General features: G+C 41.8%; 1 protein-coding gene across 1 annotated transcript; it reads left to right on the forward strand.

The window, feature by feature from the left end:
* The first annotated feature begins 668 nt into the window (after positions 1 to 668).
* Positions 669 to 27,543, forward strand: abcc6a (ATP-binding cassette, sub-family C (CFTR/MRP), member 6a). The gene is made up of 31 exons (XM_040146771.1): positions 669 to 1,083; positions 4,096 to 4,272; positions 4,429 to 4,554; positions 9,425 to 9,562; positions 12,664 to 12,786; positions 13,908 to 13,969; positions 14,102 to 14,233; positions 15,376 to 15,582; positions 16,908 to 17,085; positions 17,327 to 17,488; positions 17,589 to 17,681; positions 18,263 to 18,466; positions 19,344 to 19,490; positions 19,625 to 19,712; positions 20,254 to 20,323; positions 20,409 to 20,535; positions 20,631 to 20,807; positions 20,896 to 21,063; positions 21,271 to 21,454; positions 21,605 to 21,689; positions 21,781 to 21,898; positions 22,710 to 22,917; positions 23,011 to 23,321; positions 23,619 to 23,818; positions 24,037 to 24,163; positions 24,444 to 24,545; positions 24,684 to 24,830; positions 24,959 to 25,117; positions 25,286 to 25,452; positions 25,631 to 25,825; positions 26,168 to 27,543. The coding sequence occupies exons 1-31, from the start codon at positions 1,042 to 1,044 to the stop codon at positions 26,274 to 26,276; spliced, it is 4,533 nt and encodes a 1,510-aa protein (XP_040002705.1). The 5' UTR covers positions 669 to 1,041; the 3' UTR covers positions 26,277 to 27,543.

Below are 27,543 nucleotides of genomic sequence, written 5' to 3' on the forward strand. Positions count from 1 at the left end.
ACTAATTAACCAGTTCATTCTCTTTTCTTCCCGTATCAGCAAGTTGTTTTGCAATACTTGGAAATGCATGTGATGCTTTGCACCACTGAGGTGATTATATATACTGACTATATATTTCCACTCAACAAAAATAGTAAAATAAGCATGCATATGTCTGGAATGAAATCATAAGTTTGTGACTCATCCAATGTATTACAAATCACTGCTAGTGTCCAGCTGCAAGGTGTTTTCACACATACGAGCTGCTTTGTTAAGCTTTGCAGCACAATGGTGATACATATAAATAGATGTCACACAACAGTGACTAGTGTTGGTAATATCCTGGATTAAAGTTAAGTGGAGTCTCAGTTTAAAAGGTATGTCTGTGCACAAACAGACACCATGTCGTCAGACGACTGGTGGTTTGGGATGTGGGGAAAAGGGGGGGAAAAGGGAACGAGAAAGGAGGTAAGGGGCAGTGAGTGAAAGTGGGAGGAGTGTATCTGGGTGTGGGACTGTCATCCCATTGAGGGGAGTAGCTGTGGTGTTTTGATTGAAAGCCGGCAGATGTGGGAGAGAAGAGAGGGAGAGGGGTGTGAGAGAGAGAGAGAGAGAGAGAGAGAAATATTTCCACCCACCCAACAAGTAGACACACTCATAAACAGCAGGCAGACGGAGAGAGAGTCAGAAAGACACAGGATCTCAGGGCAGCAGCAGTTCAAACAGCAAGGGAGACAGAAACAGGGCTTCATTAAGAGAAGATGTTTTATTAAAGGGAAGGAAAAGTCACACAGACACACTCAAACACACACACACTAATAAACACAGAGCGTGCCACCCAGACAGAACTGGCTAAACCCAAGACATACAACCACTAGCTAGAGAGGAAAAGTCTAATAAAGACACACATACTGTAGTCCTTCTCCTTCCCTTCACATTCACGCACACACATACACACACACATACAAACACACAGGCTGGTGCTGGTGCTACCCAGCGTGAGGAGCAGGGCTGTTCGATCCCAACACGTGGAGCATCAAGGTGGAAGGAGCAAGCGAGTGGATGGACGCCTTTTGCAGACTTAGCGGCCTGGACCCTCTGTGGGTGAGTTTGTAATGTATTCACTGACCCTGAAATCACATTTATTTAGCCGGTGTGTGTCTTTTTCTGCCAAGAACAGTTCATGCAAAGTCTTATCCATTTCAGTTCAAATGGGTTTGAGTGTATCAAGTGAATTATGATTGCAGCAAATTTTCTTTCTCATTCAATATAGGCTAATAGTAATGTCTATCAATGACTAAATCTTTATGTAAAAGTTTGTCTTTCTGAGGCTGAATGATGAGCGTCCACTGTTGTGTATGGAAATTGAAGTGCATGGCACAGAGATAATTATCTTTCGCTTACTTAGTCTTAGTCATGTTTCATTCTGAGAATTAATATGATCCAACGATTAAGAGCATTAGCATCAACCACATTAGCATGCTGGCCATGGGTCTACTAACTATGTTGTTCATTAGCACTAAACAGGTTTTTACTGTCCAGGCAAGAATTTAAGTCAATAATATCATGAATAATTTATAACCCGTGTGTAGAAGAGGGCTAGGGGATGAGTCTACCTAAAATGTTAGCTGTGAGCACTCGGCAGTAGAGGAAGAAATTCACCATAGCATACACTGATCTGTTCAGTTTGCAGCCTGTACATATTCGAGTGCATTAGTCCAATCTTGCATTATTAATCCAATCTAAAGCAAGTCTGAATGGAGACTTTTCCCTTGGTGCGGATCAGAGTTGCGTTCACCCTCACTGTGCTCGGTTATTCCACACAGTGAGATGCTGAGAAGCAGGGACGCGTCACACTGAGTGATCACACTGCTGATGTAGGAAGGGATTATAAGCCTTGTATATTAGCAAACCTCCACATTCTGAATCACGGCTCGAAAATAGAAGAATGGGCACGATCCAGCTGGAACACCGAAATTATTTTTTGCACTCGTTCCCAACTTGGCCCCCCCACCACCACCGTCACCACCACCTTCCTCTTCTCTCCCTCTGTTTCTCATTACAGATCTTTCTCTGTTTTTGTCCCTGCAAAACCTCAAAGCCGCGGCCATCAAACTTTGTTGAAAAAGTGAAAGTAGACCGTCAGCCTGAGCAGGCCTCTTTTACCATGAAAGTTCAAAATACTGATGTGATGTTCTTAGCTACATAACATCCATCACAAAGCACTGAGGATGTTATAAAAGATGCTTTTGTCTCATGTTGTCTGTGAAGTACTTTCAGTTATCAACTGTAGTAATCAGCCTTTTACATACTTGTGGTAAGGCGTCAATGCTGACTCATTAGTCACAGCCGTGGGGTATTGCTGGGGATTTATATGGCTTTAATACTGAACTAAGCATGCACAGTCCAGGAGGTAACAGTGTATTAAGTTTCTTTCACCTTAAATTAAGCTGTCCTGTAATTTGAACAACAGGTCAAAGTCTTGGTGAGAATGTTGGGAGAGTGATTCATGCTCTCTAAAATTACAGTGTCCTTAGTTCACACACACCACATACTCACATAAGGGGCATAACTCTGTTTTCAGAACTGTTTTGCTAACAACACAGTGGAAGGATTCATTCATTTAATTCATTATTTGCATGATTTGCATTACAAGGGGGTTGTTAGGCACTGGATCGGTCTATCAAACGAAGAGAATGTAAAAAGGGACATTCAGCAGATTTGCTGTATAGTGAAAGTCTCTTTTCTCCACTTTCACATCACTGTGTTTTTCAGGTAAAAATAGACACCTTGCGGCACCCATGCCGTTGGCATCTACTAGTTTACTGTAACCACTTCAGCCAAGGGTGAGAAACAGGATAAGCACAGAGCAAAATCCACAAGAAAAAGCTTGGAGTGTGTTTGACAAGTCGGATTTCTTACAAAAAAGTGCTCTGTTCCTGCGCCTGCCATTGACCACAGGAGTCAGAAGGGTCTGCGAAAGTAGCCTCCCACTCACTGCTTCTCAAGAGATTTATCACTTACAACAGTTTTTGGTACATAAGTGCTCACAGAGACCACTAGTATACAGTATGTGCAAAATGGTGCATTTATTACATGAGCGTAACCAGCTATGTTATGAATACTTATGTGGGAATACAACTTTTTTTTACTTGTGATGAAGTAGGTACTACTTTTGATTTGAACTGAAACAGGTAGCCTACAGTCAGACCATGATTCAGACTCTTGTGGCAGCGATTGATGGTAAACTGGTATTAATCACTATTCATGCTGAGACATGCCGCCCCGAGCTGCGGCTGCATCTATCGGTGTGAGGTGCATCTCACCTGCCATGGCTCCCTTGCTGTGGGGCTGTGGGCAGACAGTTGTTACATAATGGTCCCGCTGCTGCCACCAATTGTGGCAACTCTCCCTTATCCCAATTGGGAGTCTACCAGCAGGGCCAAGACTGGTCTACCATGCGAGAATCTTTAAACCACTTCTTGTGGTGAGTCCGTGGGGCAGTCCCGTTAGCACAACCAGACACCCTGCCCCTCATTAGGCCAGTGAGGTGATAAAACAAGGGAAGCGAGGCAACAACAAGCCATTTAGCTCGCCGTGTTATTTTTAAACGATAGACAACCTATCCTGTTTCTGCTGCTGCTGTTGCGTAATCTCATACATATGGCAGCACTTGCCCACCACACCTCGTCCGCATGGGCTTTTATAGTTTATGGGCTTCATTATTAGTATAATTCTTGACCTCACAGTTTAATGTGTTGAGAGCATGCAAATTAACAAATTGTCCTTCTCAAATTAGAAAACAAACCAGAGACGCAGTAAGAAAAATCCCAATACTGACTCAGCTTTTTAGCAAAAAAATGCCCTCTTCCAACTCACACTTTCTCAGGATTGGGCGCAGACACATTTTCTGTCAACTTGCTGTGGTTTCACTAGCCACTGCCTTGATGGATGAAACGTAGGACCTGCACCAAGTCTGGATTCTCTGGACTTGGCCCTCACCAGCTCTGTCTGTCTGATGATGAATATAATCTCACAGCTTCACCTCAATTTCTGACTTTTAACTATATTTTTTTGATCTGAACTTTTCACTTTCTTATTTTCTCTTGGTTGTAGGACTGGAACCGTACATGGTACACAGCCAACCCAGACCTGACCCAGTGTTTCCAGAACACAGTACTGGTGTGGATTCCATGTATCTATCTGTGGTTGCTGGCCCCTTTCTATTGCCTTCATCTCTACTGCCATGACCACGGACGAATTCAGATGTCCTGCCTCTGCACCGCCAAGATGGTGAGACTTCACACTGACTTTGGCCAGTCTTCAGTGTATTGTTCAAAGTTTTCCTCAACAAGCTCCCCAGGATAAAGGGAAATATATTAGCAAATGTGATGGTACATCCAGAAAGTTTCTCCAATCAGCCCCTTATTACTTTCCTGTCCCATTCAGGTGTTGGGTTTCCTGCTGGCCTCCTTTGGCTTTGTGGAATTCTTCTATATTCTGCTGGAGAGGAGCCAGGAGATCCAGCAGCACATGGTCTTCCTACTCAGCCCCATCATACGCAGCATGACTGTGGTAAATAATGTGGTAGTATTTACCTATATATCTATATCTGTGCAATTATAGAGGATAACTTAAATTTTATGTTTTACTGAGATGTAAAAGTTAAGACCCACTCCAGACCTTGCATGACAACTGGTACATCAAGAGTGGATAAGCAGCATCCTGCAAGGTGATAAATGTGTAAATTTTCAAAATAGGCAGTGGCTTAAATCAGTTGGCACAGGCCTTTCCTCACCCACTTAAAACACTTTAGCATGTACATAGTGCTTGCACTTTAAAAAAAACAGGGAAACTACATATCCTAGATACATCTGAAACCTAAGGGGGGTGATATTAAAGCATTTATGATACAGGGCTTTAACCCTAACCCTATGTCTCTAGATATAAGCAAGCAAGCTATGCCTGCTTTATTCCTCATCAGGTTTTTAAAAGGGTTAACAAGACTGTGCTAGCATGGTATACAGTGAATGCAAAGGAGTTGTGCAATTGGGCAATAGTTCACTAAAATCTCAATGTGTTCAGGGTGTGTGTGTGTGAAAAAAACCTTAAATATTTAGCAATGCCACTGACGTGCAGCCAAAATTGCACATCTTGACATTTCTCCTGCGTTGCTTGGGTAACAGAGAAGTTTTGGGAATATTTCAGCCTGTTGGCTCACTTGTCAATGTGCAGACACATGAAAGAATACCGGTTTTTAGCATATGTTGGCCAGACACTGAGGCGCAAAGATGCATAACCAGGGATAGATTTATAGTGTTATAGGCAATGCAAATATCACACTATCCTGAAAACACAGCCTGCATTTGACCGTCACTCATCAAGGTACAGAATACATATGTAATAACATCAGTTACTGCTTGATGGGTACCTTAGTGTGCGTATGTGCAGCGTTCCAGTGCAGTGAAAATGTGATTGTTAGGTGCTTTGCCAGTGAGAGACTGTATATCATAAAGAAACCTTATTTCATATACACCATAGTATTTCAGATCTTTTAACAGGCTACAATGCAGCATGACCTATTCTTTTCCAAAGTTAATAGTATATCGTTACCCCACATTGCAGATTACAGCCCAATCAGTCATACACTGTGAGCAGTGACGGTTAGTGCTTGTCAACTCAAGAGCTTGTATCAAGTTTACACAAGCTTGTCCAATCATGCAGTTGCATGCAACTGTGACTAATCCTGTGCTTTAAATCAAGTGAATATGAATCTCCTCCAACCTTTTGGTTCATCTTTAAAAACAACCACACCACCGAATATAAAGGTGATGACACGCAATTGTAGCCTATGTCTAACCTAATTACACAGAGAGATTCAGCCTTTACCTGGGTACTACAGGTATGCTGTTGGACGGGAGTTTGCCGCCAGTTCCTTCTTTGAGCGCCATTGTTTTAACCAAAATTGTATTTAAGGTGCAACGTGTTTAAATGCAGTGCCTCTACAGAAAGGAAGAAAAGACAAAGGACAAAACATTCATTTATTGTACCTTGGAATAACAACCCAAGGTTTAGAATTAGCAAAACATACCCAAAATCCACAGTATGCACAGGAAAAAACAGCTCAAACAGCTAAAATGGTTAGATCCAAACCAGTGCAAGACCAGTGCAGATTTATGCTGTTTGGTTCAAATCTTTAATTTTTACAAATGTTGTTTGTCATTTCTCCCTCCAAGCATCTTGAATCAAACCATAATTGCCCCCCTACCTAGATCAGGATGGCATGTAAAGTGGGCTACAGAATATTATTTATAGAAGTAAAGGGCTGATGTGCAATCAAAGAAGTGTTTTCAGTGGCTTGTGTTGATAGAAATGGCTCTGAATGTTCCCACTCATTTTCAGCAGATTTTAAATTATGCTTAACTGGTGAGTAGGCAAAAACAGAAGAGGGGTACAGCTAACAACATGGGTGGCATGGCAACTTTAAAATGCTGTTTATCCTGAGCAGGAGTGATATAAGAATTACAATGCAGTACAAGGGTGCAGAGCCAAGGGAGGGAAGGTTGCCTTAATCCAGTGAGCCTCTAAAGCAGACCCACAGAGCCACATAGCTTTACTCACAAAGCTTCCTCTCTCTGCTGCCTTATAAAGGTGCTGCACAGTCTCACTCTCTCCAAGTCAGACAGCATTGCCCACCTGTGGTCTTCTCAGACTCCTGAGTAAATACCAGCACGTGTTTGGGTAAAAATACACTGAGATGTCTCTTGTATTGAGGGGTAAATTTCAAAAAGGGTTGTTTATTTTGAGGATATCATTTATCACACCAGGGGGCCAGACAGCAAACATCTACTATATCATATTAAGAGCATGTCACCAATCTTTAAATCTGCTTACCAGACCTATCTTTATTAAAGGATATAATTTTCTAGATGTTGATTGTAGCCACCTCCCACCACCCGTTCTCTGGGTGCAGACCTGGAACACTGTGCTCTTGTTGCTCTGAGCAACTTGTTTTGTGGCCCTTCAACTCAAGTTAATGTATGGGATCACTTTTTCCTGAGTCGGTCAGCCCACAAACAAATCATGGTCACTATTGATGAAAAGTACACGATGACGTAAAGCTCCTATTCCATCCCCAGCACTGCACACTTCCTAGGTAATTATAAGGTAGGGTTATGATTTAGGGTTTAGTGATAGACTTAGTTCCACCCACTGACTTGTACAAACCGGATGGGTGATGGTTTTCAGTAACATGACCAGTCAGAGCGGAAAGCTAGGAATAGGAGAGACCTTGCCCTCAGATGCTGACCCAAGGTCAGCTGTACATTTCCCTCACTAATATAAAGGTTTGGATTGGGGCTGATGCAGCCTCAACCTCATCTGTTCAGGACTTAAAGTACCAGCAGTCAGGAACAGAAAGTTCTTGCCATGGGCTTAGTACTATTGACTGACGTACTGTAGCTCTGATAGATGCAGTAGATATGTAGCCATAACCAGTGTAAGAAACACCCACTGGTATGTACTTGAGAGTTCTCCCTGGAGTTGATCAAAACTAGAGAAAAAAAAAATACAGGGGCAGTGTCAGATTATATATATTTAGCTAAAATCTCATTTTTGATGAAGAGAATATTTGAATATCCTTCTCAAGTTTAAGTGCTGTTATTTAATTTAAATATTAAAGCTGCAATAAGCAATATTTTTATATTAATGACTCTAATGACAATGTGTAATGTGAAAGGTGTCCCTCCTAAGGATAAACCCAGAGTAAATTATCACCTGACTCTTCAGATTCCCTCAGCTCTATGGAGCTTTTTAGTGTCTTTCAGCACATTATTTTGGTTTTCCAGCCTGCAACTTTAATGTCTCTGTCCCACTGCTCTCATGAAGTTTTTCTTCCAGATGCAGTAGCAGGCAGCCATTTTCAGTGAACGAGCTCAGATAAGCCCACTCTCCACTACCTGCCCAGCACCAAATGGCAGACAAAGTTAGAGACTAGCTGGTGAACACAGTGGAGTATTTAGCAGCCAGATATTTTTGTCAGGAGTTGGTGAAGACCAAAACAGAACAAAAAGGAGAGTGAATATTCAACTTGCGAATCTTGCTCCATATCTGTTGCATGTATAAATAGGCAACTGTTTGCTATCACGTTCACCATATCAACTTTATTAGGTGATAATATGTCAATATTGGGCTGGCAACAAGTTCCAAAAAATCAATTAATAAATGTTGAAGTAAAGGTAAGCGGCTTTTGTCGAAAACTAGCCATAAAAATTACAAAAGTAAACACAGTTACTAGTAGCTCGAGTACTTGTTATTGGGACATTTCCACCCTTAAAGCACAAAAAAAGTACATATAATTCCTGGACGATCACGTGCTTGGAGTTCACATATTCTCTCAGTGTTCACATCCCCTGTATAGGTGTGCCTTCAACTCAAACATCCCAGAGACATTCAAGTCAGGTGAACTGGAGGCTCTAAATTCCCCATGCGTATGATTTAAGTGTCTGTCTATCTGTACTCATCCTTCGATGGACTGGCAACAATCAAGTATGAGGGAAAAATTAATGAACAAAAAATAACATAATCACTACACAAAATAAAGAAGACCCATGGATGTTGTTTAGTATCAACTGGGACACATAAAGATGTTCACCCTCTTGGCCACCGTACAGAAATCTGTACACATCTCCCCAGCCAGTGTATCAGGTTGGTGATGGGAAAAACTTATATAATTACCAGACCACTATAGTTTATGAGAGGACAGTGCTGTGGCTCATCCTGAAGTAAACTATGTGGTTCTCGTTATGAAACCCAAACCCACTTTCTTCCCATTTGGTGATGAGCTGGCATGACAAAGTGACGTCTCACTTGGCAAACCACACAGAGTAAACCAATTAGAGTGATTCAATGATAGATGCCTGACTATGAGGACAGACAGATAGCCATGTCCACACACCGAATCAGTCATATTTTTGAGAAAACACAGTATGGAGCAAAGTATATAATAAAATTGAGCAATGTGTGTAGGGCATGTGGCATACCATACATAATTATTTATAGGCAGAAGGCTGCCAGATCACGTGCGCCTGCAGCCAGGGGAATCCCAGAAACCCACGTTCTTTCTTAAAACCAGCAACGGCTGCATTAGATCAGCCTAAATCTTAATATATCCTCTGTGCTCTGTTGAAAACATTGGCAACTAATACAGGAGAACTAGTGCTTTATTTCCTTCAACTGAATTAAAGTGGAGTAGCACTGAATGTTTTTCTGTCCTTGGTTTTGTTAGTGGAGTGGCTCCAAGCTGTTCATCAACGTGGCATTAAAGATTGGAGTTTTGGCTCTCTCCTCTCTGGCTCTGAGATAGATTTATTTCCTCTCCTGTACAGTAAGAACCACACATGTGAATTCTTAAATCAAGTCTTTGTCTTTCCATGTCTCTGTCTAGATCCTGGCCTTATGCATCATCCAGTTGGAAAGAATAAGAGGCTGTCGTTCCTCTGTATTCCTCTTCCTGTTCTGGGTTTTGGCTGTCGTCTGTTCCTTGGTGCCTCTCAGAGCTAAGATACAGCTGGCCATGGATGAGGTATGTGGTTAGCCTATTAATCAATATGTAGCATTCAGACAATGTCATACCACTTTACATGAATATTATCATCATGTAATTACACATGAAGCTGTATATTGCAATCCTACAACAACTCTCCACAATACTCTCTATAATGTAAATCAGGAATACATTGCAGCCAAAGTGCGTGTTTTTGTCAGGATCGAACTCGGTGAACCTGCAGTCCTGCAGTGTCAAAACACTGTGTAGGGATATCTAATCAGGTCTACTCCTACTCATAGTCTAGACACAAGACTCCAGCAGCAAAGCTTGAGATATACCCTGTGTCAGCAAAGAGTTTCTATTTCATCCCCCAATTTTAACCAAGGTAACCTAAAGTTAACCAAGTGTTGGAGGATGACACTGCCAATTCTGGTCAAGCCTGTGTGTGTTTAAGTTTTCCCTTTCTTCCTGTGTCTCCTGTCAGACACTGCAATCATTGTTGTATGGGGTAAGTTTCTATTCAAGCACACCCAGCCATGAGGCAGTCACATTTGCATTTCTATAAAAACACACAAACACACACTTCCATATTTCTGTTTTATCGTCCTCAGTGTGACATTCCCACACTACTTGGGGGAGAGTAATGATGGCCCTGGGATAAAAGCTGGTGAGGCATGGCAGCCCAGGGTCAGACCAGAGGAACGTCAGCGCTGTGTTTACGGGCCTACACTGCTGTAAACACAGCCAGATGGAAATCCATGCATCCACAGATAATGCCAGGCCATTTAAAACTTAGACACAGATGTTTTCATTTCATGCAACCCCGCGTGCACATAAGATGCACACGTGACCCAATATATATTTCTCTTCCATGTCATATATCAATGTCTTGATGAACAATATTCAGATTGCCAGGTTTGGTTCATCTGTTACTTTTCATCTTTTAATACCCTCTGGCCACATTTTCTCTTACAAAAACTGTAGACCATGGGAGCTAAAAAAACCAAAAACCAAAAACAATCAGGTTAATAATTTTGTAAAGACAGAAATTTAATGGTATGCTGCAGTGTCAAATTTACAGATGATACAGACAAAGTTGGACTGGAAATAATGACAACAATGAAAAAAAATGAACAAGTTCAAGGGATGGAGCATGGAAGAGCTCCTGAACCCTAAAACCAATAAAACAAAGGAAGTGGTAATTGACATTCCATCACAGGCTAATGATGTAACTCCTGTTAAAGGAGTTAAAGAGTTAGATGAGGAGATTGATACCACTCTCTTGACTGCATTGTATATATAGGTTAAGCTATTTAGCTTAATTTAGCATCAAGACTTGAAACAGGGGGAAACCGCTAGCCTCTCTCTGTCCAAAGTAAAGAAACCCAACCAAGAAAAAGCTCATTAATTAACATGATATAACTTGTTTTTTTTTTAATACGTACAAAAATATGTACAAAAATAAAGTGTAAAAACAACACTTTGTGGTTTTACACAGGGTTACGTGTCTGAATATTTTTTGGCCAGAAATATCAATGTGTCTTTCTTTTCACTTTCTTCATACAGATTAAACAAATGAGATATAATGTGTCAATTAGTGTTAGCTGTCTCTATGCTAAGCTATGCTTACCTGCTGGTGGTTATATATTTAGTGTAGAGACATCTAACTCTTTGCACGAAACAAAATAAATGTTTCCCAAAATGTCAAAATATGCTATTGATATTCATACAGTTGCATTAGAAACAGTACAGGATTAACCAACATCCATTCAAAACTGAACTGATGCACAGGTAATATTTAAAAAGGAACATCACAGTTACCTCCTGCCAAAAACATAGGTATGAAATAGCAAAAAAATAGATCCACTTTATAAAATCAACATTATAAAGATTTCCAAGGTTTAAATTCTTAGCTGGTATGGTTCAACTTTTGTTTTTCTAACTCTGGTCTGAGATTAAAAACTCTCCACATTTAATGCCCCATTTTATCCTTTCCCCATTTATCCCAACGAGTATCACTTTTCTAAAATAGCAACAATTTTGAATGTATTTGACAGTTGTTTTTGTACATTTATATATATATGCACACACACATATATATATATATATATAAATATATATATATATAAAAATGATGCAGTTCATGTCAGCAGCTTTCCTCTGTTTTCTGTGTCAGCTCACATTTAAATATTATACAAATTCATATTGCAGCGTTGATGGCTCGAGTTGACAGAGTTCATATTTGTGAACCCTTGGCCAATGTTAGTCATTTGACCTACATTTTTCCCAGCCACTCTCTGGCCATCCTGACCGTGTTTTTCACTCTGTGGCCGGATCCATTTGGCCCCTTCATATCTCCTTTCTAGGCACTGCATACCCATAGTGCTGCACAACAGACTGGCTGTGGCAGCGGTGCTGACCCAGTAGTAAACAATGGCTTTGCCAGAACCCACAGTTTCTGTATGTCAAGAATAACATGCCAGTCCTACATTTCACAAAAGTCTCTGAGTGGTTAATATTGCAGCTGTTGCCTGGACTGAATTAAGGGTGGTGGTTTGTAAAACCACAATCTCCCTATTTACAGATACAGCCGCTTAGCGTGACAGAGAGGCAGCCGTAACTATGCTTCACTTATATAAAGTACACCATTAAAGACTGGGTTTTCACACTGATTTAGCTTAAAGGTCCAAAATACTCTTTATTGTGTCTTTGATCTTGGTGTATAAACCATATCCTCTGCTATACAATGTGTATGAATGGGAAAAGCTATTTAATGAATCTAGTGCTGTCGTGAAACTGCACACAAAGCCACAGTGAAGATAAATGGCACAGTATACCACAGGATGTTGTGTGATTTGTTAAGTAATGTTGCAAGAGATGAACCAACCAAAGCACATTTTGATCCTATTGAAAACTTTATGTCTCGATGTAAGTACAATGTTATTTTTCTGTGGCATGTGCTTGGCCATGAAACCAGTTAATATTGGCCCTCGGTTTAAAATAAAAGACACACTTATGAAACTTGCCTGGAATAGCTTAAAGCAAGTAAACTCAATGAACTCTGACTCAAAGATTCTGACATTTTTTTCAGCCCTATAGCAGCCTCCTTAGTCTTTGTTTTCTTATTTATTCCACAGGGCATTGCCTCTGACATTGTGCGATACCTCGCCTTCTTCTCCTACTTCACAATCCAACTGGCCCAGCTCTTCTTTTGCTGTTTTGCTGACCAGCCTCCAGTGGGAAAAACCGTCATGGAAAAGGTAGGCAAAAGAGAATTTATCCCACTTCCGTCAAAACCGTCCACTCCTGTCTAATACCCAGCACAGAAAATGCCTGAGCAGCTATCTTGTGGTTTTGAACTTTTTGTGTGAAGACACTTTTCCCTTTTGGAGGAAATGCTGTGATTCACCTCCCTCCTTCCTCTCTCAATCTCAGTTCACTACTTTGGCTTCCTGTGAGGGGAGTGTGAATGAGTGCATGTGTGTGTTTGACAATGTTCTCCTGCATACCGTCAACACGACTCACCCACTTCAGCGTTGGATAACATCATGACCGCTGCTTGGAGTCCGTGACCACACAACAGCAAAGCCATTATTTAATACAGATCTCACTCTCCCAGCAAACATAAGCCTGATAAATCCTTTTCAAGCTCAAATTAGTAAGGTGTACTGCAGGACGGCTGACATGTGAATGAAAATGAGCTTCTACTCAAACCAGCAGACGAGTGATGTAATACATCCCTGGTGATAAACAAAATAGCTGGAAAAGTCCCTTACAAACTCTTGGCTGGCGGTGAGGAGGCAGAGGGTGCAGCAGCCGCAGTCTGGCGTGGTGGTCACACCCACTGGTCACTCCTTGTTGTGTCCTCTTCTTCCTCCACCTCCTCCTCCCCCTTTCCGCCCCACGGTCTGGTTAGGGTTACTCACAGGAAGAGCGGAAGTGCACTGCGCTGGTAATGTAAAGAGCACCATGGTGAGTGGGTGGCAGGGTGGAGGGATGCCATAAAGTACGCATGAGAGAACAAACTTTCTGTGTATCTGCGTATGTTCATATCCACTTGTTGGACAGTTTGTGATGACACATTTCCGCTCTGTCTGCACTACAGCTCAAAACGTCATCTTCAGCCTGCGCTAACACTGAACTCTATTTATTCTGTCCCGTGGGAGTTCATGGCCTCTTCTCCCCACAATAGACCACCTGACCATACAGTGTTGTTTACACACATTAGCATCTTTAAACACACTCACACACTCACCCTCACAAGTGCAGCATTCAACCATCAACCAACAGCCTCAGTTGAGCTGTGTATTTCTCTAAAGCCTTTAAGTGTCGAGAGATTTACTGCAAATCAACAGTGAGTCTGGTCTTTAATCTGTTGCAGAATCCCTGTCCCGTGAAAGATGCCTCTTTCCTGTCAAAGATTCTCTTCTGGTGGTTCACTGGGTAAGATGGTTCTCCGAACCCCCCCCCCCCCATTTTTAAGCTTCAGCTAAAAAGCTGTTTTTACTTGTTTACAATAATATGTGTGTTTGGTTAACGACTATGTACGTGATCATTTCTGCACTGCCTCCTCAGGCTTGTTGTGAAAGGTTATCGCACCCCACTGGCAGCAGAGGATCTGTGGACCCTGAGGGAGGAAGACACGTCACACAAGATAATCTCCGAGCTTCAACAGGACTGGACAGCAGAGTGTGCCAAACTTCAAAAGTGAGAATTATTGATAATTGATGTCTGACGGTTTAAAGGGAGTACCGAGGCAATTTAGTATTGCACTATAATAAAGTTGGGGGACTCACAAAAGACTGATTTTTAAAAAATAAAGGTCAAAGTTGACGCAGGAGAGGTTAAGATGTCCTGACTTTCAGTCTGTAGTATGGATCAAGTTAAAAAAAACTGGATCCTACATTTCCTGGAATGCAACAAGCAGCATCATTTCATTTGACCCTCCCTGTACTTTTAACACACTCACCTTTCAAACTTCAAATTTTTAACGCAGACTTTCCCTTATGAATTTTTAGTCTCCAAGCCACTGACAAGCTCATGCTGATGACATCATAACCACCTATGAAATCATTGGGGTTAAAAAGCTCCTTCTAGAGCAACAGAAGATATAGTACAACTGTTTCTCAGGCTACATAATACTCCTCGTGATGAGTAAACTGACCTCTGCCTCTTTAATGACCCTTGTCATTGGCTCACTAACTTCAGTGTGCATTAGCCAGGAGCTGTAACATGAATATGCAGCAGAAGCCCAGACTTCACAGGGAAATGACATGTGCAGGACACGCACATGTTGTCTTTCATGTTTCCTCTGGCTCACATTGCTTGCTATTTCGACACAGGCCTGTGATCCACTTCACAGCTCTTACTATTGTCATAGTTCAACAGCCGAAGAATCAATTCTGTTTTTATTGCAATGTGGTCAAACAACAGCATGGTGCTGGTTGAATTAATGACCCAAGCAGAGCATGACTTGGCCATGATTGCGGTAAACTGAACTGTGGGACGTCTCATCACCAGAAGCATTCAGGGCCAAAAATAGGCCCAGTAGAGTTGCCTGAGGACGTACAGTACCATAATGTTAAGACAAGAGCCCTGTGTTATTTTCAAGGCTTGATAACAGTATCCAGTGCTTCTGAGATCTGTCTTTATGCCCAATATTTACTTCATTGAATAATGCCCTCTACTGTTGCTGGCGGATTCTTGAGTCCATCAGTGATGGCATGAATAATAACCTTTTTTCTTACAGTCTGTTTTACATTGAAGACTTAAAAAGTTGCCAGGACCATGTTGGGGCATCTCTGACACAGATGACTTGTCTGTAACCTTGCATTTTCTCCCCGTGGCAGGCAGGAGAAGGCCTTGGCATCAGGTGTGCCGCTGGGGAGCAGGCTGCCAGACCAGGCTCAGCTCCTCAGGAAGCTGCAGAAGGAGCAGAGCTCTGGCTTCTTCTTGCTCAGGACCCTGGCACGCAAGTTCGGTCCATATTTCCTAACTGGTACCCTGTGTATCATATTCCACGATGCCTTTATGTTCGCCATCCCCCAGGTGCTCAGGTAAGACATGAATGTAGAGTGGACTCAAACCTATATCTGCTCTCACCATGAGTGCCATCTGGCGATAAGCAGCTGTGGTGGGACTTGCCAATGTTTGGAAATATTAGCTGTATCTCAACCCAGTCTCATAAGGCTCAGGGGTATTTGGTTTGTGGTGCAGAAAGCCCCCAAAAATGTATGTTTCAGAGATAACCAATAGATATTGTTTTGAATCGTTAACATAAAGATAGAATTCAGATGGTTGCACTTTGATAGCAAGAAGCTCTCAATAAAACTGCTTATAAGAAGGTTACTGTTGCAAGTAACTGTGTAATTATATTTGGAAAGAAATGTTGTTGTTGAGTTTTTCACATATGACTTTTTCAGTGCTCGGAGTCCCACAAACCAAATGGCATTGAGCGGGCTGTATTAAGGAAAGTTGCAGCCAATATTTCCAAACCTCAGCTCTGAAATTACCTGGATGGACAGCAATCCAGGCTAGAGGGCAAAAAAAAAAAAAAAAAGGTTTTATTTTGTTTTGAGGTGAAACTGTCCGATTCATTTTGGAAATTTGAGTAAAAGAAATGATATTTTCCTGGTATGATAATTTAAAGACGTTTGTGGGGAAAACAAACCATATATATATATATATATATATATATATATATATATATATTCCATTGTCTAGATAGACAGATAGATATTGCTGTGTAAGCAGCTCTTCAGATATCACCTTCATTGTTCTATTTTAAATGATTTATTATACCGACAACCAAAAAACAACAGAAGCTGGCCCACCATCCCACTAGCCAGACTGGAATGTTGTTGATGCACAGCACAGAATCATTGGAAGTGTTAATTATGGTCATGGAGCTGTGAGCAAGAAAAGTAGACGAGACCACAGCCCTCTGTGCTCCAGTATGGAGGACACGCAGTGCGGGAGAGGAGGCTCTAAATGGCAGAAATGCAATTGGACCACAATAAGGGAGCCGCTGGCCAAGTGTGAGGGCAGCCTGGCCACAGGCTGAGTGCTGTTGTGCAACCTGAGCTACTTTGTGTGGAACGGACAGCCAGCAGCCACAGCAGTGCTCAAGGCCTTTGGTTTACGGCACACAATGAAAGTCAAATAATACCAAACTGAACTTGTGTTGACAGGGTAAAAACCTCTCTGTGTCTCCTTTGTTTTGTATCATTTGCTACTTTCCAGGGAAAAATCACATAGGACATAGGGTTTTGGTACAGTATCGTCAGTGACTCTTAAGTGCACTGAAGGGTCAAACCAAAAAAAATGAACGTTTGAAAACTATTGCAAATCCTGTAGTAAGCTCCTGTTTCTCTTCCACTAGTCTTCTCCTGGGTTTCATGAGAGACGAAGATGCTCCGCTGTGGAAAGGTTACTTCTATGCCACTCTTATGTTCCTGCTCTCTTGCCTCCAGTCCCTCTTCAACCATCAGTACATGTACACTTGCTTCACAGTGGGGATGAGAGTGAAGACAGCTGTTATGGGCTTGGTTTATAGGAAGGTGGGTAAATCTGTGTCCATGGACATGTAGCCGCTAACCTCTAGAGACAACATAAGTTACGTCTTAAATGGCAAAAACAAAAGCGTTCTTTGCTTCCAGACTGGAAAACAGTACACAGTGTGTGATTAACAGCTTTTACCTAAGATAAAAGATTGTCTGAAATCTTTACGAGGGTGTAAAATTATATTGTACACAATGCACTGAGGGCGAAATGTCTTTGTCTCTTTTGTTGTCAATCCAGTCTTTGGTGATAAACAGTGCTGCCAGGAGGACTTGCACCGTGGGCGAGATTGTGAATCTGGTTTCAGCAGACACTCAGAAGCTCATGGACTTTGTGGTGTACTTCAACGCTGTCTGGCTGGCTCCTATTGAGATTGCTCTTTGTCTCTTCTTCCTCTGGCAGGTATGTTGAAATGTAGTTTTGTCAAAAGGCTGCCCATTCATGCACAATTTCCATTTAACCGAAAAGCCCTCGACACAGTTTTATCCTTTCTCTTATTTAGCATCTTGGCCCATCAGCTTTGGCAGGAATTGCCACTGTCATCCTCATTTTTCCACTCAACGGATTCATTGCCAAGAAAAGAAGCAAGCTGCAGGTAAAAGCTGTTACATGAATCCTTCACACTTTTGCTCCAGTAGCCCTTACATATGGCATGTTAGGTCAGGGATGCCACAGCTGGTTTAGATAGTGGCTGAAGAGCCATGTGGGTGTTTGGCCTGGATGGTACATTTTCTCTTGTCCTTTTGATGTCTGCCACATATAACGTGTTTGAAAAACAATGACAGGAAAGGGTAGGCAGTAGGAAGCCATAATTTTTCATTTCTTTGGAAAAACAACAGACGGTTCTATAAATTTGGATGCCAATTTAATCGAACTTAGGCTTCAATGCACCGACCACATTCCTGGCCCTTTGTTGTTTCCTTTTTATAAAAATCACTAAAATGTAACAAGCAATAAATTCTTACTGAATTTAACAAGTTCTGTGATGTTCAGTAAAACTATTACAGCTGTAACAAGAGCAGAAAAACCCATGTTCACAAATGTATGTATTTGCTTTGGTCTGGTAATTGTCTTTCCACTGTGTCCAGTTTCAGCTTAGGATCGTTTTTTTTTATTATTACAATAAAATGTGAAAAAAAGGAAAAAGAAAGAAAATATTCTTTGTCTGGTCAACAGGAGGTCCAAATGAAGTTCATGGATGGCCGCATCAGACTGATGAACGAGATCCTGAATGGAATAAAGATCTTGAAGTTTTATGCCTGGGAGAAGGCCTTCCTGGAGCAGGTTTTGGGCTACAGAGAAAAAGAGCTCAAGGCCCTGAAAAAGTCTCAGATCCTTTATTCCATCTCCATTGCATCCTTCAACTCCTCTTCTTTCCTGGTAAAAGCAATAAAACTGAAAGAGCTACTAATAAAGAGGCTAATTCCAAAGTTGACTCAAAGGAGGAGGCTGGTGATATTTAATATTTTTGTTACTGTCAAGAAATTCAATGAAAAGACCAAAACCAACAACTAATTGATTCTACTAACAAGTATGTGTACCCAAAGCCTGATATGTTTTATTCCACTGTGCCGCAGATCACTGTTGTTGTCCAACAGACAATACAGCTATGCTAAGCGAAATGCTGAACATCAGCATCTTAGCGTACAATTTTACCATGTTCACCATGTTAGCTTAGTCTGTTAGCATGATAACGTTTGCTAACGCTAATTAGTACTCAACACAGATTAAAGATGAGGCTGATGGGAATGTCATTAACCAAAGTATTGGATGAATTAAAAAAAGAGTTCATCTTTAGGGGACATGAATATCTGTACCAAATGTCATGGCGATCGCGACATTTCATTCAAAACCACATGCTTAACTCATGGTGGCGCTGCAGGAAAAGGGGATCGGGGGATTACCAGAGTCATCGGGATTCATCCTCTTGGCATCATGAATGCCGGGACCAAATTTTATTTTCTATCTATCCAGTAGTTGTAGTGATATTTTGTGACCACTAGTGTAGCAAAACAAAGATTGTCTTAAAGATTTATGCCTTCAGTAGCAACAAATGGGCTTAGGGCTGAGTGCCACAGACAGGGCGGGGAAGTCAGAACAAGAGAGACAGAGCAATGGGATTTCACAGGATATATTGAGAGTGCGAAAAATTTAAAGTACCGCCAGCCTTATCCTTTAAATTGTAGCTCTAAAGATCATCCATCACACAAAATTCTGCCTGTTAAGGTAACATTTAGCGTCTTTTCTTTCCTCCAAGATTGCCTTTGCCATGTTTGGAGTCTACGTAATGCTGGATGACAGGAACGTCCTGGATGCACAGAAGGTTTTCGTCTCAATGGCACTGATCAACATCCTGAAGACCCCACTTAGTCAGCTGCCATTTGCAATAAGCACAACTATGCAGGTAGGTGACATTTCACTTGAATACTCATGATTGCTCTGAGATATTTTCTCCATCCATGGTGCCTGGTGAGGAATATTTTCATGGTACCATATGATGGATATAGGTCAGTTAATTAACCACTGACTCTGTTTCAGGCTGTGGTTTCACTGAGACGTCTGGGAAAGTACCTGTGCTCAGAAGAACTGAAAGAGGACAATGTCTCAAAGGCTCCATTAAGTTCTGGTAGGAGCCTCACCAATGTGTAACTATTAGACTGAATGACGAAACAACTCTTCTTCACTGTTAAATTTCACCAATTTCCACAATTTGGTTCCCATGCTGCCTGAAATCATAGGCTGTCGTAATCAATATAAGCAGCCCAAAAAAATTTGTTGTTTATATCTGTGGATTACCACAGCCTTGTACGGATCATGTGCACTGTCACTTTCTGGGTCCCGGCCCGACTGGTAGACATGGTAATTATAGGATGTCCCTATTTAGTGGTTGAATGTAAATCATAGCAAGAATTCAGACAAATGATTCATAGAGAAATAAAAAAAATACTGCACTCCTCGGTCTGTAATCTGTCAACACTTCCTAGGACAGCTTGTGTAAAAGCAGTTCACTTGTAATTATGCCTAGGCTGCACTCTGACGACAAACTTCAAGGGGGAATTTTGTTTTGACAGTTTGTTTGTTTATTGCTCAGGTTGAAAGAATATGTCCTGTCTTCAGTGCTCATTGCAGGTTTTTTTCATTTCACTCAGCCTTTCTTTCTTGTCTAGATGGGGAAGACGTAGTGATAGAAAACAGCACTTTCAGCTGGTCTGCAGAGGGCCCTCCATGTCTTAAAAGGTATGAGTTATAAAAAAAAAAGATTAGAAAAATGTACAATCATATCAAGAGAGACTTACTGGATACTTCACTTCTTTGTTGACAGGATCAACGTCCGTGTGCCACGAGGCTCCCTTGTTGCTGTGGTGGGACATGTGGGCAGTGGAAAGTCCTCTTTGTTGTCCGCCATGCTTGGTGAAACAGAGAAAAGAAGTGGTCAAGTCACTGTCAAGGTACTGAGTTTATGTTCAATGTGCAGGATCTATTTGTACTATATGGGTTAAATCTAATAAATATTGACAGTCTCCTATGACATCTGTCTTCACAGGGCTCTGTGGCGTATGTGCCCCAGCAGGCCTGGATCCAGAATGCCACAGTCCAAGACAACATCATATTTGGCCGAGAGAAGCTGAAAACATGGTACCACCGTGTGTTGGAGGCCTGCGCACTGCTGCCCGATCTGGACATCCTACCTGCTGGAGATGCTACAGAAATTGGAGAGAAGGTATGGAAGTTTGTGTTCTTTTAAAATAAATTATTTAAATTTCTTTCTTGTCCTTGTCTGAAATTTTCTAATAATCTTGTTCGTGCAGGGACTGAACCTCTCCGGTGGGCAGAAGCAGAGGGTGAGCCTGGCCAGGGCTGTCTACAGGAAGGCCGATGTATACCTGCTGGATGATCCACTGTCTGCTGTTGATGCACATGTGGGTCAGCACATCTTTGACAAAGTCATTGGACCTAAAGGAGTCCTTAGAGACAAGGTAATGCATGTAACAAAATCTGCAAAAGTGCAATTTAGCCTCTTCGGTTCAGCTGCAAAGAGCCAAAACATAGTTTTATGACACCTAAACCACTTGCACTTGACCTGTGCTATTGTTATCACAGTATGAAAACCACTTTGCTGACACTTTTGTTTTTGAGAAAGCCTCAATTTAGTGTTGGATTTTTCTGTGTGGTTTGCTATACAGACCCGCATCCTGGTGACCCATGGGATGACCTTCCTGCCGCAGGCTGACCTCATTCTCGTCCTGATGGATGGAGAAATCACAGAGAGCGGCTCCTACCAGGAGCTCCTCAGTCGCCACGGTGCCTTTGCTGACTTCATCCACACCTTCGCCAGCACAGAGCGAAAAGAGAGCGCCATACAGAGAGGTGAAGAGACATTTCAGCAGTCACTGTTCTGTGTATTTCAGTTTTTTTTAGTCAGCATAATTTATTTTATTTTATATAAAAGATTTCTCTTAAATAAACTTCAGAATAAAGAAGAGTTAGGTATGCAGTTAACATGTCCTTTTCTTGTAGCTGGTTCCAGGAGGTCCAATGCTCGTCTCAGCATGGTCGACTTCATGCCATTCTCCAGAGACCTGTCACAGGAGCAGCTCATTGGGTACGTAAACAAATGTGTAAGCTGTCGTAAACGTGTGTTATCCAAAGCATCTTTTTCATGAAACTGACTTTGGCCTCTCCATATCCTCCAGGGGTGATACCACTAATACCAACCTGCAGAATATGGAACCTGTGTCTGAAACAGACCAGGAACAGGTACCAGAGGATTTGGGCAAGCTGACTGTGGTTGACAAGGCCCGCACCGGAAGGGTAAGTCTGACAATGGCTTTTGACTTCAATTTTAATTGTGTGAAATCAGGCGAAATTGCTCCAAAACCTATCACACATTTCCTTTTTTAAAGCTGCTGCAATCGATATTTTAATATTAACAAATGGATCAAATGTCTACTTGTATGTGCAAGGAGTTACTTGTGATGCACCCACACAGAATTATCCAACTTTGCCTTTCCCCTCAGCTCTACAGTGCTTTATAACTTCTGTTAGCTAATTGTTTTGTTTTCCAAGATGCAACTTTAATATTTTGGTTCACTCTCACCGCTCGCATAGTGTTGTTTTTGGCAGCAGCAGGGAGCTATTTTCATTGAAAAAGCTCTTAAAACCCACTCTAAACTACTTGCTCAGCACCAAACAGGAAATGGACACAGTTAGCAAATAGCTGTGAACACATTGGAGCACTTAGCAGCCAAAGAGCCAGATTTTACCCTCAGGAGTTGGTGGAGACCAAAACAGGGTTAAAATGAGAAGGAATATTAGACTTCCATTCATCAGGTGACCAGAAACTTGATGTCAAATGAAGGATAATGTTCCATATCCTTTTGATATATGAACAGGCAACTGTTTATTAACAAGTTCACAATAAAATCTTTACAGGTGATAATATCATTGTTGTGTTTAAAGCTTGTTCCCATTGTCTCCAAGTCCCCTAAAAATCAGTTATTGCAGGTTTGAACGTGAAATGAACGTAAATGAAAAGTATAAAATTGTTGATACAAAGATAAACCAAGTTTTCTCTAATTCCTGGAGACTGAATGGTATTTTTTGTTTTGTTTTTCTACAACAGGTGAGGTTGGAGATGTACAAGAAGTACTTCAAGACCATCGGCTTGGCCATCATCATTCCCATTGTCTTCCTGTATGCCTTTCAGCAAGGCGCCTCATTGGCCTACAACTACTGGCTCAGCATGTGGGCTGATGACCCCGTTGTTAACGGCACCCAGATTGATACAGACCTGAAACTAACTGTGTTTGGAGCTCTGGGCTTCGTACAAGGTCGGTTCCTTCATGTTTTGAATCTTGAGCAGTTCACATTGGTTTGTTAATGTTGGACTCTGGTTTAATCAAAAATGTCTCCCCTCTGTTCAGGCATCGCTATCTTTGGTACAACCGTTGCCATCTCCATCTGCGGCATCATTGCCTCTCGCCACTTGCACATGGACCTGCTAATCAACGTGCTGCGCTCTCCAATGTCTTTCTTTGAGTGCACGCCTAGTGGCAACCTACTCAACCGCTTTGCCAAAGAGATTGATGCCATCGACTGCATGGTGCCTGATGGTTTGAAAATGATGCTGAGCTACGTCTTTAAACTCATGGAGGTCTGCATCATTGTGCTGATGGCGACACCTTTTGCAGCCGTGATCATCCTGCCGCTCGCTTTCCTTTATGCCTTTGTCCAGGTACATTTTTCCCCTGACATGTAAACTCACCACTGATGACTTTGATCCTTATTTTTTCCTTGAGACCATTATATTAAAGGTGGCTTAGCAGGAGCTGGATTCCATTACTGTGTGTTATTAGAAAGCTCTGGGCTCAAAAACCAACCCTGCTTATTTTGCCATTCACTTGTATTTTGTTCCCCACCTGCTGACATAGATGTTACACACATTCACTATGAATTATGGGAAAGCCATCAGCTCACCCTCTTGGTTTCACTCATTAAAGCTGGTGTTTTACTTTTCCACTGTGGTCTACAGAGCTTTTACGTCGCCACATCCTGTCAGCTGCGCAGGCTGGAAGCTGTGAGCCGCTCACCAATCTACACCCACTTCAATGAGACAGTGCAGGGCGCCAGTGTCATCCGGGCCTTCGGAGACCAGTCGAGGTTCATTATGCAGGCCAATGAGAGGGTCGACTTCAATCAGACCTCCTACTTCCCCCGATTTGTGGCCACCCGGTGAGATGATATGTGATATTTAAAAAGTGCTTTAACTTAATTAATATATTAATTTACTTAGTTAACAGTTCATGGGGGATGGTCATAATTCAAAGCACCAAGATTTACCATTGAATGCTTTTTTGCTACATGGTTAAACAAAACTACTTCTGGCTTCAGTAATGAGGACACATTTTGGAACTTGCTTGCCCACAGCTAAATCAATGTCACATCCACAGGTGGCTGGCAGTCAATCTGGAGTTTGCTGGTAATGGTGTGGTCTTAGCTGCTGCCATTCTCTCTGTGATGGGAAAAAACACACTGAGCCCAGGCATTGTTGGTTTGGCTGTGTCACACTCCCTCCAGGTAAGGGGCTCTACCCACACACGCGATCACACAGTAGTACTGGAGGTGTCCCGGTACCCAGCGTATTAACATCAGAGACAGTCATTTTCATACACCACGCAGCATTGTGGGAATTTTCATCGTTTCCAGGCTGCACGAGGCAATTAAAGGTTAAACCAAAAAAGAAGAAGAAGAAAAAAAAGTGAAACATAAAGGCATTGCTTTGCTCAATCAGCAAATACATTTTCAGTGCAGGAAATAAAAGGATTTAAAGTAAACCTCATTGCCTTGGATATTACAGGTGACTGGAATCTTGAGCTGGATTGTGAGATCCTGGACCGATGTAGAAAACAACATTGTTTCTGTGGAGAGAGTCAATGAGTACGCTGACACTGTTAAAGAGGTCAGGGTTCCCATCAAACACACGCACGCTCACACGCACACACACACACACAATCACTGCTTAGGATACTAAATCCAACAATGTACAGGAGGAGGGCTTTTTTGTTCTCTACTCACCCTTTGTTATTGTCTCATTTAGGCCAGTTGGAATATAGAAGGCAGCTCCCTGCCTCTGGCCTGGCCCCAGAGAGGCAATATAGAATTTCAGGACTACGGGCTGCAGTACCGTAAGGGCCTTGACTTGGCTCTGAAAGGCATTACCTTGCATATTCATGAAAGAGAGAAGGTGAGTCATTTTGTGTGATACAAAACAATGTTTGCAGTCTCCACCAGTCTTAATCCTGGATCACTTAAAATGCTTAAATTGCAACGTTATGTCATACAGAAATTCTGACTAAAAACCTCTTTTCATAGGTTGGAATTGTGGGTCGAACAGGAGCAGGGAAGTCCTCACTTGCCCTGGGAATCTTCAGGATCTTAGAGGCAGCAAAGGGAAAGATCTTTATAGATGGAGTCAACATCGAAGACATTGGACTGCATGACCTCAGATCACGCATTACTATCATTCCCCAGGTACGACAGTAGCGATAACAGAAACTGAGCCCTGGCTTTCGTCAGGTAAACTGTTTGCAATAATTTCAATCAGTATCAAATCTAAAATAAACCATTCTAAATTGTAATAACCCTTGTACCAATCAAGACAGTTCAGTGTTGAATAACAGCTGCTGTCCTCTCTCCCAGGACCCTGTGCTGTTCTCAGGCTCCCTCCGGATGAACCTTGACCCCTTTGACACCTACAGCGATGAAGAAGTGTGGAGTTCACTAGAGCTCGCTCACCTCAAAAACTTTGTCTCCAATCTACCTGACAAACTCAACCACGAATGCTCAGAGGGAGGAGAAAACCTCAGGTACACGAGTACATCGATAGGACACGTTGCAATGCAGATAAACCACTAGCCGTTGTTTGGCCTAGTTTGTCAGCAATAAATTATTAAAAGGTATCAACACAAAGCTCCAGGATACAAACAGCCCTTGTTTAATATGTGATTCTGCCCATCCCTCTACAACTGTCCTTTGTCTGTATAGTCTGGGTCAGCGCCAGCTAGTGTGCCTGGCCAGAGCCCTGCTGAGGAAAACCAAGATCCTTGTTCTGGATGAGGCGACAGCTGCTGTGGACCTGGAGACGGACACACTCATCCAGTCCACAATCCGCACACAGTTTGAAGACTGCACTGTCCTGACCATCGCTCACCGCCTTAACACCATCATGGACTACACTAGGTAGGTTACAGTCCACTACACTGTCATTTAAGCATTTAGTCGAATGACAGAAAACTGATCAATAACAACAAGGCATTTAGCAAGTAAAAATTAGAAAATACTTGATGGCTACAGCTTCTCAATTGTGAGGATTTACTGCTTGTATCTGTTTCCTATCACTGTAACCGGAATACCTCTGGACTTTTTTACTGCTGGTCAGACATAATAATTTTTGACATTTTAGACACAAAACAATTTATAAAAATTCACTTCCTTTCTGAAGAAATCACTGCTTAGCTGCAGCCCTACAATCCACCGATCAATAATTTAAGAATACTGAATCCTTGTTTCGCTGCTTCACAGAGTGATTGTAATGGACAGAGGCCACATTTCTGAGATGGACTCTCCAGCGAACCTCATCGCACAACGGGGACAGTTCTACCGAATGTGCCGGGAGGCTGGGCTGGTCTAGGCCTTTGTTGGGCCTCGTACCATGGAGCTGGTGATCTGGTGTACAGATGTGGCACCTTATTTGCGTGGCTCTCCAACACATGTTAAATTGGGCCATTCCAAGATTTGTGGCAGCTCAAAACGCCTCTCCAAGAGGGCGTTGTTGATGAATCTCAAGAGCAGCTGCTGACACAGTCCCTACAGTATTTGTTGGTTTTTAACACACACAGACAAGCTGTCCTATGTCAGGAAAAGACAGTGTTAACCTCAGATGATGAAAATTCAAAACAAAGCTACAGTGGATTGTTGAGAGTTTCCAAGCTATAAATATTGTATATAGAGTAGCGGAGTCAGTTTATTCCATGAAAGGATTAAGCCAAAGGCTGGAATGAGAGTGCTACAAATCTTAAGGATTTTCATTCTCTTTTTGAATGGGAGCTATATTATTTTTGTAGTTTTGTAATTGTTTCTAAATCACATGACACATTTCTTGATGTTCTCTCAGGCTTAAATGTTAATGTTTACTCATACTTTTTTTAGCCTTGTATACCAAAAAAAGAGACAATTTTGTAACTTCAAATTGATATAAATCTTCTTGTCCCAGGAACTAGGGCAGGAAATACTCTGACACACTAACCTTAAAAAGTTTCACGCTGGCAAACGCAGAGGAAGTGAGGGTTTGCAGCCCTCAAAATCTGAGCTCGAAGCAGCCAATCTGGAGTTTTTATATGTCAGATAAAAGAGGAAAAGATTGACGTGAGCCAAAATATTAGCAACCGTCCAACTATGTTGTGGCTGTTATATATTTCTGTCAAAGTAAACACATAAAAAAGTCAATAGAGACCTTGCTGGTCAGACTTAACCTGACACCAGTAGTAAAAACCACCATGAATGAAGAGAATGCCTCTTCAAAACAATGGCGATAAATCTCTGTGTGATTGCCTCTCTGCCTCCGCCACACAAACTCAGGCCAAACACACACACACACACACAGAGAAGAAAGAAAATCAGTATTTTCCTTTTGGTGCTGACATGACAGACTGTATATAATCCACAATGACCTTTATTCTCGATTCAAAGGAAGAACCCTATGAACTTTTCAAAGAGAAGAGGCGTTTACTGTTTTTGTCTTACTGGTTTAGACAATATATTCTCAGAGAAACGCTATAGTTTATTTATGTCACATGACAAAATGTATTAAGTGTCCTTATAATTCTGAGGATTGTATTGTATTTATACTTTTTATTACAAGCTTGTTCATTTTTCACTGACCATTTACTGTCAATGTA

The sequence above is a fragment of the Xiphias gladius genome, chromosome 15 (assembly GCF_016859285.1).
Source record: "Xiphias gladius isolate SHS-SW01 ecotype Sanya breed wild chromosome 15, ASM1685928v1, whole genome shotgun sequence".
NCBI lineage: Eukaryota > Metazoa > Chordata > Actinopteri > Istiophoriformes > Xiphiidae > Xiphias > Xiphias gladius.

Excerpts from the sequence above, each read along its gene's own strand:
- abcc6a (XM_040146771.1), top strand. The coding sequence starts at position 1,042 with ATGGACGCCTTTTGCAGACTTAGCGGCCTGGACCCTCTGTGG. Across the intron at positions 20,536-20,630 it reads GTGGTCAAGTCACTGTCAAG|GGCTCTGTGGCGTATGTGCC; the intron begins GTACTGAGTTTA and ends CTGTCTTCACAG. Across the intron at positions 25,118-25,285 it reads GCATTACTATCATTCCCCAG|GACCCTGTGCTGTTCTCAGG; the intron begins GTACGACAGTAG and ends CCTCTCTCCCAG.